Below are 17,297 nucleotides of genomic sequence, written 5' to 3' on the forward strand. Positions count from 1 at the left end.
TTCTTTCCAGACACCAGACTCCATGGACAGATATCTTTCCATAGATCATACTGTATTTGGGATTCAGTCTTTCCTTGTCTCTTTCTCAAAACAATATTTCATTGTGTGTGGAGATCCTGAAACAATTGGTTGACTTGAAGATTGAAAAGTGCATGCTTGAAATGGATTTATGGAGCTATTTCCTCTCCCTCTATGAGGCAACTTGTAACAGGCTTATTATCTTATCAAACTCCATGAGCTGCACCCCATGGCTTTGGAATGGGTGGATGGGGTTTTATGTTTCTTCTGGTTACAGCTTGTCTTCTAGATCAAAATAGAATTGGGATTACATAATAGAGAGCAAATGAAAATCTTGCAAAAGCAGCATGGACCTAGGCTTTCTAGTCAAAAGTTAGAAAATAGTGTCATCAAAGAAAATCAGAACATGTATAAGGACAAAAAAGTTGAAGAAAAGGATGTCATTAAATTCATGGAGTTTTATTTTTAATTTTGGAAAATTAATGAGTGAAATTAAATTAGGATTCTCCATTTGGACTCATATGTGAAAACTAACCACCTTCAAAAGTTTTTTTACTGTTCTGGAATACAATATATAAATAAGATTGAAAGTAGTGGATCAAAGATCTAACTATAAAACAGAAACACTAAATCTTCTGGAAGAGAAAATAGGTAGAACTCTTAAAAACATAGGAGTAAGTGAAGACTTTATAACAAAACTATGATTGCACAGGAAATATCACATAGAATCAACAACTGTGATCTCATCTTATTAAAAAGCTTTTGCACAGCAAAAGAAATTAATGGAGTGAAGAGATGAACCACAGAGTGGGAAATAATTTTTGCCAGTTGTTCCTCAGACAGAAGATTGATATCTAGCATATATAAAGAACTGAAAAAAATCAAGTCCCGCACATTTAAAAGCCTAATCTAAAAATGGGCATCTGAAATGAATAGATACTTCTCAGATAAAGAAGTAGGAATAGCAAATAAATATATGAAAAAAATGTTCAACATCACTGGTCACTCAAAAGATGCAAATTAAAACAATGCTGAGATTCCATCTCACTCCAGAAAGCATGGCTGCTATCATGAAATCAACCAAAAACAAGTGCTGACAGGTCTGAGGGGAAAAGGAACCCTTTTCCACTGTTGGTGGGAGTGTTGACTGCTGGAACCACTGTGGAAATCTGTGTGGAAAGTCCTCAAAGATTTAGGACTAGAGGTTCCATATGACCCATTTGGTATCTTCCGGAAAGAATTAAAAGCATCATACCACAGTGATATATGCACACCATATTAACAATAGTATAGTTTGTAATAGCTACATTTTGCAAATAGCCCAAATGCCACCAGTTGATTAATAGATAAAGAAGGTGTGTTTTTTTATATGATGGAATACCACGCAGCCTTAAAGAAAGATAAACTTGAGACATTTATAGGTCAGTGGATGGACCTAGAGACCTAGAGACCTAGTGAAATAAATCAGACACATGTGTAAATATTCCATCACTTCTCTGGTGTGAGAAATTGAAAGTGCAAATCAGAACTAAAATGTATAATAAATATTGTGAAATCGGAAGAAAATGCTCAAATGGGAAGATACACAAGGGAGTTGGGAGGGGGAAAGGAAGAAAAGAGAAAAGAAAGATAAAATGGAAACAAAGCTTTTTTAAATAAGAAGGAGAAGGGTAGAAGGGAAAGGAAAAAAGTAATCAAAATGCATCATGTACAGCTACAAATTCCATATGATGAATGTGATCATTATCAATACATAAATTGTACAAATAAACTCAATTAATGAAAAAAATAGGGTTGAAAGTAAGCCAGTTGGTTTAAATTACCTTTTTTATTAAGAGATTAGCAGCTAGATTATCATGTAAATAGTACTGTTCTAGGAACTTTTAGCTTTATGTTAATTAGTGTACTTCAAAAATCAAAACAGAAAAGGCTTACACTGAAATAAGCCTTTAAAAAAACCACTATGAAACCAAGTAGTAGTAAGATCCAGAAGAGGAAATAACTTTCATGTTCTTTGTTTAGGCACTTATATGTTTACCTACCTAATATTACATTTCAAATAAGCAAAATACCTCAAGGCAAATTCATATATAGCAAGTTTTCTCAAAAGTAAGTGCTAACCCTAAGAATTCACACAATCAATGCAGGTATATTCAGTCTTTAATATTTTAATCGGCCTTTACACTTGCTTTTCAGGTAATACACAATAACCGGTTTCTCTTACTCACATACACATTCCACTCTCCCAGGACAAAATAACAATGAAAAGAGTATTTTGTTTTACTTCTAGCCTATACCATGGCTCAACAAATAACAAATTTACTACAGTATATAGATTGTCATTTTAGTATGAAGGTCACCAACAATATAAATTAATACATAAGATAGAGGGGCCATTGAAAATACAATGACATCAAAAGTGTCAGTACTTCATATTATATGCCACATACAATATTATTGCTTTTCCTTGGAATGTTGTGAATTCACAGCAAGCCACAGGCAAATTGAAGAATCACTGTACATGAAGAGGTAGTCAAATAAATATGGAAACAAATCAAAACTCTCCCACTGCTATTAAGAACACCAGGGTCCTAGGCACTCTCTCTAATAAAATCCAAGTTAAAAATAGAAAACACCAAAAGAGGAGTGTGTTCACGTTTGCAATCTGATGCCAATAATTCTAGTTACCATTTCGTCACTTTATTACTGATGAACTCAAAATAACCGACCTCATTCCTCATTTCACTTGAATTCAAATAAACTTCTGTGCAATATTGTGGGCACAGGTGCTATTTTAGCTACTAAGATAGACTTGCCTTGAAAATGTACTAATGGACGCTCTAACGAAATGTGTCAAGCTGTTCACTGTTGATTCTACGGATGGAAAAATTATTCCATTTTTACATTGACATAGGCCTCAGATTTCTTGGCCAACATATCAAATGTATGCAAAACGAACGTATTTAGCATCCTACCTGTAACAAGAAAGCTGCATCTCCCAGCTCCAGCTTCATTTATGATGCTACAGTTATAAACCCCGTAGTTCTCATTGGAAAGATTCTTCACTGGGTACTCTGTGTACTCCTGAGAGTCAAACTGACCGGTCCGGAGTAACTTATTGCCCAAGCGCCACTCATAGGTCAGCACCCGTATGGGATAGGCTCTCAGGACCCTGCAGCTCATGGTGACACTTCGGTCCTGCCCTTGACGAATTTCCAAGAATGCTGGTTCCACAGCAGGTGGATCTGTAGAAAAGACATATTGAAATAGATGAGAGCCGAGGTTTATAAGAAGCCAATCTTATTGGCTGTTCTTATGATAAGAAGCTACTTTTAAGAACAGATGCCATAGAAAGGCAGCATTAAAGGTGGTAGAAGATATTTAAGGCCCAGGAATTTCAGGGTGATCTGAGAAGTGAGATTTTCGGAATATGGGCAGGGAAGGAGCCTCACTGCTTTTCAATTGCTTTCCCAAACCATTTGCAGGCTAAAAAGCAAAATTGATTTTTATTTTTATTTCCACTGCCATCCAAATAAAATTGTCATGACTGTTTATACCATCAGTCTCCAACTGATGCTCTGGATGGGAAATGCAGAATAAAGCCAAGGGCTTCACACTGGCATGAGATTTGAAACAGAGAATACCATTGGTTCGAGTCAGTGAATTCTAATTACTCCTCTGTGAAGCTCAGTCCATGGGCTTCTGGCTACTCATTAATTAATAAAATAGGCAACACAATCATATAAGTGTATTTTCTAAATTATTTGGCCTGAGCAAATCTGGCTGCAAGTCATAATATTCATACACAAACTTTAAGCAAACTCTGCAAATTATACCATAGGTGGAGGAGGATCCAACACTCTGCAATGGCTCATTTACCTAGCATAGTTGTGAATTTTTATATATAATTAAAACTTGCTACATTAGGTATGAAACCTTTTGGTTTGATGAGATTTCCAATAGTTTAGGCACACCCATTTAGATTATATAAAATACAAGATAGTACACAAACCACAATCAACTTATTAAGACTAAAGAACATAATAAACTTTAATAAGTTCATGACTCTAAACATGTGACTCTTGCAATCTATCATGAGAAATCTGTAAAACTATCTGTGGCTGAATTTATAACACAATTTCACCACTGATGGTCCTTTATGAGCTAAGCAGTATAAAAAACTGAACAGTTTAGGGGCTGGGGATTTAGCTCAGTGGTTCTGCTGCCTGCCTCACAAACAGAAGGTCCCAAGTTTGATCCCCAGTAACAAACAAACAAACAAACAAACAAAAAACAAAAACTGAACAGTTTCAACAACTGTATACCCTATGGACCTTACTTCAAGATGCTAAAATGTTTCAGAATTACAACACTGTAAGTGCTTTGTCCAATATTCTTTCTGTTATTTCATCTATTTTTAGAATATAATATTGGTCTCCCTTACGTTTGATTTTAAATATAATATTGGTCTTTCATAATGTCAATCTGTTGACTGGTCCTTTCTTCCTCAGCAAATAATTTTGAACTATTCTTTTAACTCTAATATTATCTACCCACCACTTAATTTTGGTGCTGAAAGCCTTTTTCTTAAGGTGTGAAGAATTTCTTAAGGTGTGAAGAATTTGTTAAAATGTGCTCAGAAAACAAATTTCTGCCATCCTGTAGTCCATGGTTTAACACTGAAGGCAGCAATTTTGAAAGCTAATTTTCATAACTAAACCTGAAAAACAACTGTCGGTAGTAAAAAAATGTAGCAATGGGAAGACTCTGGGGACTGACAGCGTAAGACATTGCAAGACACGTGCGACTGATCTTGTATCTTCCAGGATGCAAGGGAAATGCTTAGGTTGGGACACAGTAGAAAGGTTAACAGGAGCTAGAGAGGAGGGGATGTGCAGAGAAATCCAAGTGGATTAGCGCTCCTGGTGCACGATACAACATGACACCTTGAGAGGAAATAGTCTAGAAAGTCCAGAGCCATTCAAGGATCATTGAATACCATGGGACGGAGTTTGAGTTTTATCCTTTCGGTACTGGGGACATTTCAAAAAGTTTTAATAAGAGATTTACATCTTTAAGTTGTTAACATTACTGTCGTTATTATTTTAGAAAAATGCTGCAGCAAATAGGGGAACGTGAACCACCCTTTGCAGAGGAAATGACATCAGGGATGAAAGCCTGAGTGAAGATGAGGTCAGGGTAGCCACAGAAGATGTCTTAGGTGATGGCGTCGATAATGGTGTCGGTCAAGAAGTTTACTGGTGCATTTTAGGGACACAGTACAGTTACATTCATTACTGGGATCTTGTACCTTTACACAACAGGTCATAGTTCTCATCTTTGCCCCTTATCCCTGCCCTCCCTTCACCCCTGCCTCCCTTCCCTATTTACAAATGCTTTATTTCCATTTTTTTCATTTTCTCATGCTTTTTTGCAGCAGTATTAATAAAGTCTTCTGAGACAAATGATAAAATTTTTCTGCAACACTGATCTGCCTAACTCATTCACAGTGCTTTTAATTCCAAGAATGTAGATTTAATTTATAAATTTAAATACTTTTTTTTACATTTGCCATGCCACGTTTTATACTTCCCCCTGTGCTCACTGGGGCAGCACATAGACTAAAAGTGGGACAATATAGTTTCTCGATGCCTGAAAATGTAGCCATGTGTGTTTTTCTGTTCTTAAACAGAATAGTTTTATACTGTTTGATAATGCCAAGTGAAGTTTTAAGGGTGATTTCCTGCTGGTTTTCCCTCAGATTCATTGTTTCTGTGTATTCTTGTCAATTTTGACCTGGACTATTTGCTATCCTTTAAGAGTATGTGGGGGATACTTTGAAGTTGAAGATTCTATATCTTCTTCCAGAGACTGATTTTGTGCAGAGCCATCTATCAGTATCGATGTCTAAGAGCATATTTATTCAAGTTCATGGCTTGATTCTTATTTGAACCATCAAACAAAATGAATTTGGGGCTAAAATGCCACATAATTGCTAGCTTGTGATCCAAATTTCAAGTATGCATTTTGATATCACCACTACTCTGGTAACTTCAAACTGAAAAGTTTCTCGCACTTTCTTGAGAGTGGGGTTGTGTAGATTTGGCTTAGTCCTATGGATAAAGGTCTGTGAGTTCCAATGTCATGAGGAAAGCTCTACATTAATATCCTCTCCTACTGCATGTCCTAGGTTTAGAGTTCTGCATCTAAACTTCTGTACCTTTTGCCTAAAGATGCCATAAAAACCAAATCTCAAATGCGCTTGTGTCACTAAGTGAACCCAGGACAAAGTAGCCTCATTTTATTGCTTTTATATAAATTTGGCAAGCTACTGTTAATAAACATTTAATGCATTTAATAATATTTTCAAAACCACTTCCCAATATTTTCATTTGTTTCCATTGACAAACTTTGTGGAATATCTTATTATATATGCAAAAACATATGTCTCTATTAACCAAGTGAAAACATCTAAGAAAAATGCCTAAGGAAGGGGAGATTGCAAGTTACAAAGTTGTTGGGACAGCTTAGAGTGAGATAAGTAAAGTGCAAAATTTGGATTTCCTCTGGAATCTAATCACGTTTAGGGTTTGAATAAAATAAAGAACGCTAAAGGATGATAAATAACCGAAGAGATATGGGTATCCAGGAGGTACATTGCAAAAGTTAGAGTCATTTATTTAAAAGACATGATTGAAAATATCAGATGCTAGCAAGAAGTCAGTTAAAAGCAAAAATCTCTACTTTTGACAAGGTAGATTAAAAAATTCCTATAATGAAAGTATTTTCTGTGAGGAATATATAATCTGGGTAAATAGATTGGCAGCACATAAATGGATAAATATCAGAGAAAAAGTAATGGCAATTGTTTGTTCAAGACTACTGTGAGTAAAATGACAGGTATAGCTACTGATTCTACCTTAAAATTTATATTTACAGTTATACATTTCCATCCACCTCTACTACCCCTGCCATCGTCTATCAGAGAGATTACACCAGATTTCCTGCACTCGCTTTCTGATAGGTAAGGTGCTTCTGATTTCATTCATGACGTTTCCTCATTATGTTTAGTCACAGGTGCTTTTAAAAGAGAAAACGCCTCATATTTTCTTGTTTAAAACACTTAATCTCCTCAGCCCTACTTGTTACTCAGGCTTAGAAGTTCTCATGAATTCTGGCTTTGACCATGTTTTCAACCATAATCATATTCCTTGATCGTGATGGTTCAGAAACACTGGGTTTCTTCCTGTGCCCACAGGAGAAGCCCTTTCAGACTAAACCATTGGCTTCATTCTTTCAGCCTAAGCTATTCTTTCCTTTGCCTTTTCGATGGCTGGCTCATACCCATCTTTTGGATTTTTACGTCTTTATGGAGACCGTGCTTGATGATCAGTTAGTAAAGCATCTCCCATAGTCAGTTTTTACAAATTCTAATATTTATGCTGCATGTAATTGTTACAGGGTCACATCTTGTTTCTTTAATCTCTATTATGAAAGGACTTTAAATTTCCTCTCCCTGATATATTTAGCAGGGTACTTGGCATTACAGTTGGAGCCATATCATTACTGACTGAGTAGATGAGTCCATAAAAGATTGAAAGGAGAAAGGATGTTCAGAATACGGTGAAAATTCATCCTATCTAACCCATAAATCTGTCACGGGTCTGTGAGCATGTCGATAAACAAAATATATCAGAAATGGTTATGTGCCACCTTCTGAACCCAGGACTCCAGAGATGTTTGTTTCATTTCCTGTCTTTTGAAACACCCACTCTAGAAGACTTGAAGCCCTATGTCATAAACCCAACTATCCTGTTGCAGAGACTAGGAGAAGAGGACCCGAGATAGCATAAAGAGAGACTAAAGTCCAGATTTCCAGCTATTTGCATCAAAGCTTCAAGCACTTGAAACCATTTCAGCCCTTCCAGACCAGACCAGTTACCTCCTAAATTTCAACAAATGAACCATGTAACACTGCATTCCACATGGAATAAGAGACACCTAGGCAAAGCTGGATATGGTGGCACATGCCAACAATCCCAGCATTTAGGAAGGCTAAGGCATGAAGATTGCAAGTTTAGGACAAGCTTGAGCAACATGGCAACCTCGAGAGATCCTCCCTTAAATTTTTAAACAAAGAGAGAGGGAGAGAGAGATTTTTTAAAAAAACCTTTATAAAGAAGGAAAGAGTGGTGCATGCTTGCAATCCCAGCACTTGGGAGGCTGAGGCAGGAGAATCGCCGTGACTTCAAGACCAGCCTGGGCTACATAGTGAGTTCCAGGTCAGTCTCAACTACATAGTGAGAACCCCCCCCAAAAAAAAGAAGGAAAGAGCAGCATGGGAAAACTTCTCAAATGCCTGGCTCAGTTGATATGAGAAGTAGAGAATTGGTTAAAATAAAATTGAGGTTCTGTGAAGCTCTTAGGTATTGGAGTACTTTATTGCACAGCAAGACACAATTAAAACATGTGTTTTCCCTCAAATATTCATACTTTAATATTATCACTAGAGGGAGATTCACTAAAGTGCGGTGAAGGGACAAAGAGGCAAGTCACTGAGAAGGTATAATTTAAGTAGCATACTGAGTAATTTCTAGAAGGAAAGGATTTCAAAAGCAAACTAAGGAAAGACGTCAGTCAAAACAATGAATCAATGGCACAGCTTGAAAACTTAGGAAGTGGGTTCCATTCAGAATCAGGGAATCTGGAAGGCAGAACATTGCAGTCAATAAATAGGGTTTTGTTGGAATTTAATATTCAGAGGTAGATAAATATTTATTCATAAGATCAGAGATATGGCTATTGGATTGAAATGCTAATATGAAGCGAAGATTAGATATTGGAGTCCAATGCAAATTAGTTGAGTGAATAAACATTTGCTCTCCATTTATATTTGTATTTCCAACAAAACGAAAAATATTTGCAACTGCTTACCTTTCTCCTTCAGCATTTCAAGTGTCAATATAATTAATCTTATATAACAAGGTTATATCCTAAAATAGTTACTTTTTCTATGATTTTCTGTGAGAATTATTTGAATTTAACTGACTTATAATAGGAATGTTTCAGAGAATAAATTGTTTAGACCCTCTCTATATGTGAATGTGTCAATTGCCCATACCTAAAGGACTCAGTTGATTCAATTTTGGGGGAGAGGGTACCAGAGATTGAACTCAGGACCTTGAGCTTCCAAGGCAGGCAGTGGGAACCACTGAGCCCAGCCCTCAGCTTATTCAATTATTAATGGCCAATAAGGATATCTGATAGTTGGGGGTTAGAATTCTTTAAACACAATGTTTTCATAAAGCCTTATAGAGTCTAAGTTCAAAAGCATCCCTAAGTTGAAGTAATGATCACTTCTATTTAAAAGGCTGCCCAAACTCCTTGGATTCAAAGTTTTCTAACCCTGAACAAATCTTGATGATGCGAAATGGAGTAAACTCATTACAGTCCAATCAAGAAAATTTCTCCTGATGTGAGGTTCACTTTCAGCACAGTGGCTGTAAATGAGCTCGACATTTCATTCTTTAAATATCCAGTGAAAAAGATCGACCTTTGCAGTTATGATTAAAGGTTCAGTGTGAAGACTTTGGATATGTTGGAAGAAATCTGCAGGTGTTTTAAAAAATTAGATTTCACTATCTGATAGAATCAGTTTTTCATGGTGGAGTGTTATTCAGTATACTTTATTGTGAAATATTTAATGTTATATTAAATAAAATATTAAAATCAAATATATGAAACATTGTGCAAAAACTGTACTTAGATATGAAATCCTTAAAAGTAGAATGGCTTAAGAGAAATAAAGAATCTCCAGTGATTTATTCAGGTAAAAATTCTTAAAATATACTTGGAGACACTATTTATTCACTTACTTAATATCTATTTTACTACCCAATTTTTCAACATTAACTCACTACATATAAATTAAAGGAAATTATTACAATTAAATTTCTTTGTTGACATTGGATATTAGGAAGTACTAGGTACTGTATTAATATATTAACATAAATTATGTTTTTATAAAAGAGATTAACGAATAGGGAAGTTAAGGAAAGTTACCCATCAAAAAGTGGCAGAGTAAGGATTCAAACAAGACAATCTCACTCTAGAATGTATGCTCTCAATAACAAGTGATGATGCTTCATTATTATTATTATTATTATTTTGGTACTGGGGATTGGACTTGGGTCCTTGTGCGTGCAAGGCAGGTGAAAGAATCACTGAGCTAAATCCCCGGTAATGATGCTTCATTATTTTGAAAAAAACAATTACCAATGTTTTAGCTCCTCCCCTCAAAGAGGACTTCGAAAATCTTGCAGTTATTACAGTTGTTAATTAAAATAAAAACTATTTTATTTAAACCATCATTTAGAATTCATAAATTTGCACGAGGGGAAATGGAATTCATGCTTTGTGTGAAACATAAAAGAATCACAATAAAATTGTTAGGTTATAGGAAAAAAATGTTGGTAATAGATTTTAAATCAGATTCGAATTGCAGCTTACATAGCAAGAGACCACACCTAAATTAACAGATGTATTAGTCATGCATATTTCTGAGGGTGGAAAAGACCTTAGATGTATTGAGCTCGAAGTGTAAACTTTTAAAGTGATAAAGATCTTAAATTGGAATGAAGCCATTGAGTAGCAAGTGCTTAAAATTAATTCTGCATTAGCACTTTCTTTTTTTATGCCTACTGGTTCAAGATATCTGGAAAATGTCCTGAACCAGATTTAGTTGTAATGTTTAAATACATATATTGATGTCCATATTATGTGAAAATAATAATATATGAAAACAGTTGATCATGGGAAAATATGTATTGGCATTTAATTCTTAATAAATGGATCAGAGACTATAGCAGCTCATAGGTTCTTTTGGTAGTATGTAGGAATATATTCTGCCCCCATTTCTTGAAAACAGTTGTTTCATTTGAGTACCAGAATTATAAATGCAATTTTTTATTTTAAAAATAGATGTTTAAATATTTAATAAAATCTTAAAACTAATATTGAATAGTATTAATGACTCTTTAAAAAGTCTGTAAGGGAGTGTGATTTGATGGATATAAATATGCAATTAAAAGAGAAGAATGCTCACCTCTTTGAAGGACTTCAGTGTAAGTTTAACCCTAATTATTCAAACATAGCAAAGAACAGTGTAAAGATGTACACATTAGAGTGATTTATTTTCCAGCAATGTCTTCTCAAGTCAAACGACTCCCAATAGAACACTGGTCATCTACTCTTTTCTGGGTTTGAAAGGAGTAGGGAAATTGTGCTTTAACGAATTAAAAAATCAAACATTTATAGGAGAAAATGTAGACTTGGGGGTAGTAAGTCAGTGAATTAAATTTTTTCTTTCCGCAATAAGAAGATAGCTAAATCACTATGCTTAACATATGACAACCTATCCATCCTGAGCAGGGGAGCAGCTGGGAGGGTGGCCCTCCAGACAGGGATTGGAAAAACCTTGTACACAGACCCAGCTCTTACCGTATGCACCTCTTTCATTTGTCTGTCTCTAAAGGTTTTCTTAAAATAATAAATCTGTATATATAATCAAAGTGTTTTCTTTAGTTCTGTGAGGTGTTCTAGAAAACTATCAAATGAAAGAGAAAGGGGGCTCATAAGAACACTGGCATTTATCGATGGTGGGTTAGATGTCTGAAAGGGGGTGATCCTGTGGGACTGAGCCCTCTGATCTGTGCGATCTGTGCTAACTCCAGGAAGACCCCGTGACAACTGAATTGGATTTTTAAACACTCAGTTGGTGTTAGAGAATCAAATAATTGAAGTGGGAAATACCATCTCTTTGGTATTGCAAAGAGCAAGAAATTGCTAATGAGATTTTACAATAAATCCCACTTAGTATTAAAAGACATGAAAAAGGATGTATTTGGAAAAAGATACTGAAGAGTTCATATGATCTGAATATTCATAGAAGAAAAAATTGAAACAGTAACATTTATAGGCCTAGTTTCCTCTGAATTAGTGTGTTAGTATATTTCCCGTACTTACCTTATGTAATCCTAACAATTTTGAATATATTATTGCTATGACCTTTTATAAAGATTACCAGCTGCTCCTCAGACAAAGAACTATTATCTAGAAAATATAAAGAACTCAAAAAAATCAGCCCCGCAAATATAAAGACCCGATTCAAAAATGGGCATCTGAAATGAACAGGCATTTCTCAGACAAAGAAGTAAAAACAGCAAGTAAATATATGAAAAACATCACTGGCCATTCGAGAAATGCAGATGAAAACAACACTGAGATTCCACCTCACCTCACAAAGAATGGCTGCTATCAAGAAATCACACATAACAAATGTTGGCGGGGTTGTGGGGAGAAAGGAACCCTTCTCCATTGTTGGTGGGAGTGCAGACTGGTGCAACCACTGTGGAAATCAATATGGAGATACCTCAAAGAGCTGGGACGAGAGGTTCCATTTGGCCCAGCCATCCCTCTACTGGGTATCGTTCCAAAAGAACTAAAAGAATCATATGACAGTGACATATGTGCACCCATGTTTATAGCGGCGCAGTTTGTAATAGCTAAAACCTGGAAACAGCCCATTTGCCCATCAGTTGGAAACTGGACAAAGAATATGTGGCTTTTCTATAAAATGGAATACTACTCAGCCATAAAGAATGAGAAATTAGAGTCATTCATAGGAAAATGGATACCTATTGAAGATATACTCCTAAGTGAAATAAATAAGTCACACATGTAAAAATACCAAATAGTTTCTCTGGTGTGAATAAACTATAATAGTCCATAAGATCCTAATGATATAATGGACAATGTGAAATAGGAGGAAAGGGGCTAAAGGTGTAGGGAAAGTGGGAAGAAGGGTAGGGGAAAGCTAATAAGGGATAAAAAAACATATGAGAAAATGAAAAAATGGAAATGAAATGCTTGTAAAGGGGGAGTGGAGGAGGGGTGAAGGGAGGGCAGGGACAAGGGGAAAAATGAGAACCAAGACCTGTCATGTAAAGGCACAGATCCCAATGATGAATGTAACTGTGCTGTATACCTAAAATGTACCAATAAACTCAATAAGAAAAAAAAAAGAGAGAGATAACATAGCAAAATATAAGATATTGCATCCTCAAAACATCCCACACATATTCCAGGTGAAGAACTTTAGAACCAAATAAAAACTACATGATTTCAAAGTCCAAAAGTACCGAAGTCTTACAAAACAATGTAGAAGGAAAATAAGATAATCCAGAGGTTGGTGATAGCTTCTTAGTCAAAACTGATCTGTGCAAGAAACAATTGATAAGATGACTTCATTAAAATGAAAAATTTCTTTACAAAGACACTCTTGAGAATACAAAGATAACCTGAAAACCAAGAAAATATATTTGCCAAGACATATACCATAAATTATAGAAAAGAATTAAAAACACTTGAAACTCCACAATAAGAAAATAGATAACCCAATCTTAAAAAAAACAGAGCACGGACCTTAACAAGAACAGACATCTCCCCAAAGAAGAAATACTAAGAATACGAAAACATGTTGCACATTACCTGTCACTAGGAAAATGCAATTAAAACAGCAATGAGATATCATTTAACACCTGGTCAAAATTCAAAAGACTGCCGATGCCAAATGCTGATGAGTATGTGAAGCCATAGAAACTTTCATTCATTGCCGGTGGGATTGCAAAATGGTACACCCACATTAGAACAGTCTGGCAGTTCCTTACAAAGCGATACACATAATAACCAAACAATCTGCCAATTTTATTAGTATTTATCCAAACGACTTGTTTGTTAACACAAACACCCACACATGGATGTTCATAACAGCTTTATTCAAACTGCGAAAACTCAGAAGCAATCAGTATGTCCTGCAATAACTGGGTAAGTAAACAAACTGTGGTACATCCAGACAATGGAATGTTATTCAGCACTAAAAAGAAAGGAGCTATTAAGGCAGGAGGAGAACTGGAGAGAAGTTAGCACATGCTACAGAAGTGAAAGAAGGCAAACCGAGAAGACTACATACTGTACGACTACATTTAAATATATTCTGGAAAAAGCAAAACTGTGGAGACTTAAAAAGATCAGCCATTTCTAGTGAGTACGAGAGAAAGCAACGGAGGGACATAAAAGCCACAGAGCAGGTTTAGGACAGTGAATATATTCTGTGTGATTCCAAACTGATGGACACATATGATTATGCCATGTGCAAACCTACAGGATGTACAACACGAAGGGTGAATCCAATGAATACTTGAAAAGATGTTCAGCAAGACTGGCTATTAATAAAATGAAAATTAAAACAACACTGAGATTCGATCTCACTCCAGAAAGAGTAGCCATCATCAAGAAATCTAATAACAGCCAATACTGGACAAGCTGCAGGGGAAAGAGGAGTGAACACGATGAGGCCAACCCCTAAGGAGATCAGTGTGGAGACTCCTCAAAAACTTAAATTAGAAATTCCTTTTCCAACAATCCCCCTTGTAGGTATTTTCCCTCAAGAGTTAAAGTCATAATATTACAGCGATAGATGTCCATCTTTAGAACAGCACGAATCATAATATCTAATTCTTGGAACAGCCTATATGTGCATCAACAGATGAATGACTAGATAAAATACGACACTGGCACAGTGCCTTAAAGAAATATAAATGTGAGTCATTTGGCAGAAAACGGATACACCTTGACAGCATGATGTCAAATGCAATAAATGTGGTTTAACCTTAAATGTCACATGGCTTCTCGTATATGTGCAACTTCAATGATAAATAAAGAGCAAAACAAAGTACAAATAATAGGAATCATGGAGATCAATCTTTCTCAAAGGAGAAGAGGACCAAGAGATGCAGGAAGAAACAGGGAAGGGGCTATACAAAGAATTAAGGTATGTTATATACATAACAGGTACCAACTCTCCACAATGAAAGTAATCAGTGTGCACTGCAAACATGTACTAATAAAAATAAAAATTTGAAAAGAATGCATTTTAAAGTTTACTAAAAAACAAAATATAGAAAATTAAATTCTATTCATTTTCAAAACATTTCATCCGACTAAAATAAAGTATCCGAATGAAAGATTATCTTGTGCTTGCTTAAACACTGGCTAAGAAAGCATAGGATTGCATGTTTATAGTAGCTGTTTCTTACCCTAAATTATTTACATAATTGTCTACATTTAAAGTAGTAGGTGATCAATTTGAGATGCTCTTTTTTAATACTATCCAAAATTAATGGCCAGAAATATTTGGCAATAAAGTTTTACCAATCATCTGGATGAAAAATGTTGATATTGGCAAAAGTAATATAATAACATTCATCTTTTAGGATGACTTAATTTATGCCTGAGTTCTTTGTCATTTTGGGGGAAAGCTGTATTTAACAGAGATCTAATTGAAATCCTCAATTAACCACATCCTCACTTCATTTGTTAAATAAGAAAAGGAGTCAAACTAAATATACTATATATAATATATTTATACAGTTAGACATGTGATACACAATTCTCTAGCAAATATTGGTATCATCTGTGAGAGCTATGCTATCTAGTGATGGCTTCAGGTCCAGCATTGATTCAAAACCTCCTATATGACTATAAAGAGACAAAGAGATTTCAGCAAAATGTAAATGAACATCACCATTCAACCAAGTCAGCTGATTATTTTTTGAATAAAACTTTCTCAGGGAAGGAAGCAACGCACTGACTGCTTGGTACGTAATTTATCCTATCAAGTCCCTTGTCCAAGGTTCACATACCAGCATTTTAAGAAATACTACCTCGAATCCTACAATTAGTAAATGTTTAACCATTCAGGAGTCAAAACCTTTAATGATAGCGCTCAGCTTGATTTGGAATGAAAGAATGAATAGGAAATCAAATATATGCATCGGAAAATGAGATATCCAAAATTATGCAGGGTACGCTAAAAGATAAAAGGCTATTTCAGGTAAAGATGTTTCAAATGCCATAAATCAAGTTATGATTAGTAGCTAAGGTAGATCAAAGATCAGTGAAAGTCATGTTTGTCAAAGATGAGCTTGGAGTTGCACTGTGGAATTGTGGAGAATCAGGAATAGATTTCACATGAAGTAAGTTTAGAAAGTTCAAAGCCATTGAACAAGGGATTGATGTATATTCAGGGGAAAAAATAAACTGCCTTATTGAGTGGGAAATCCACGAAATTGGTAAGATCAATTATATAACATATTCGTACTCATGAAATCAGCCCAAATATATGGTCTGATCTCCCCCAAAGAGTCTCCTAGAGTTTAATTGTGTGTCCTTATAACTCAACAAGCCAGTGTAGACACTAAAACAAAGATGGATGCTGGAAAACTGACTGACAGCATTGAAGTCTAACAGTATTTGAGGTGGAATCCTTGGTGAAGAAGCAGACCTGGAAGGAAGTAAACCTTCACAACCTCAACCTGTTCTACCCTCTGTATTCGTAAGTGCAAGGAATATTTGAGAAACTTTGTAAATGGTAAGGATTATTTCAATTAAAATTGACCTTTCTGAGTGAACCTGTAATTTCAATGAAGCAGAATATCTTTCTAAGGAGATGAAATTGTAATATCCACAATTTGTGCTCTTCTATAATTTACAATGTGGGGAAAATGAAATGTAACAGACTAGAGAAATATAACTGACTCTATTATACACTAAGTTTTAAATCTGACCTAGAGACTTTGCTGTCATTGCCATCCTTGTCATGTGGAAACTCAAATATGCTATAAATTCCATTTCACAATTAAATCAGCTGAAAAATCAAACAGAATGTTTTCTTCAAATATCACCTTGAAATGGCTTTTAGGAAGGGACATCTAGAGAAAAAACCTAGTTTATCCTTTATACAACAGAAGCTGAATTTGTATGTCAGAAGACACAACATTTAGGAGATGGAATAACTCAGTGATGATTACAGAAATAATTTTTGAACAGTTGGCAAGGTTCACATTTTGCTTTTAGTATGTTTAGGAGGCAGTAACATAATTTCTTGTGATAACTCTCCAAAAGGTTATATAGTTTACAATGTGAACAAAGAGAAATAGAGTAGGTATGAAACATAGAACAGTTCCAATATGGAAAATAAAATGTTGGATAAGATACAGAGTACTGCCGTGAACAAGAACATGTTTCATGTGTTATAACATTCTTTTGGAGTAACAATTAATCAAGAACTTTTATTTTATGCTTTTCAGAAAAGATCTTGCCATGTGGTCTAGGCTGGTCTTGAACTTGGTATTCCTTCTCCCCAACCATAAGCACTGACC

The 17,297-nt window shown here is 35.3% G+C and overlaps 1 protein-coding gene across 3 annotated transcripts in view; it reads right to left on the minus strand.

The window, feature by feature from the left end:
• The window catches only part of Mdga2 (MAM domain containing glycosylphosphatidylinositol anchor 2), a 736,020-nt gene that overhangs the window by 129,234 nt on the left and 589,489 nt on the right, over nucleotides 1–17,297 (minus strand). For all 3 annotated transcript variants that reach the window (XR_781932.3, XM_010632607.3, XM_010632608.3), the window contains one exon: nucleotides 2,994–3,263. Coding sequence is in view for 2 of the 3 variants with exons in the window: in XM_010632607.3 (XP_010630909.1) it covers nucleotides 2,994–3,263 (270 nt within the window). In the remaining variant the exon portion in view is untranslated. The remainder of the gene's footprint in view (nucleotides 1–2,993; nucleotides 3,264–17,297) is intronic.

The sequence above is a fragment of the Fukomys damarensis genome, unplaced genomic scaffold, assembly GCF_012274545.1.
Source record: "Fukomys damarensis isolate Sample0158 unplaced genomic scaffold, DMR_v1.0_HiC HiC_scaffold_17, whole genome shotgun sequence".
In the NCBI taxonomy this organism is placed as follows: domain Eukaryota; kingdom Metazoa; phylum Chordata; class Mammalia; order Rodentia; family Bathyergidae; genus Fukomys; species Fukomys damarensis.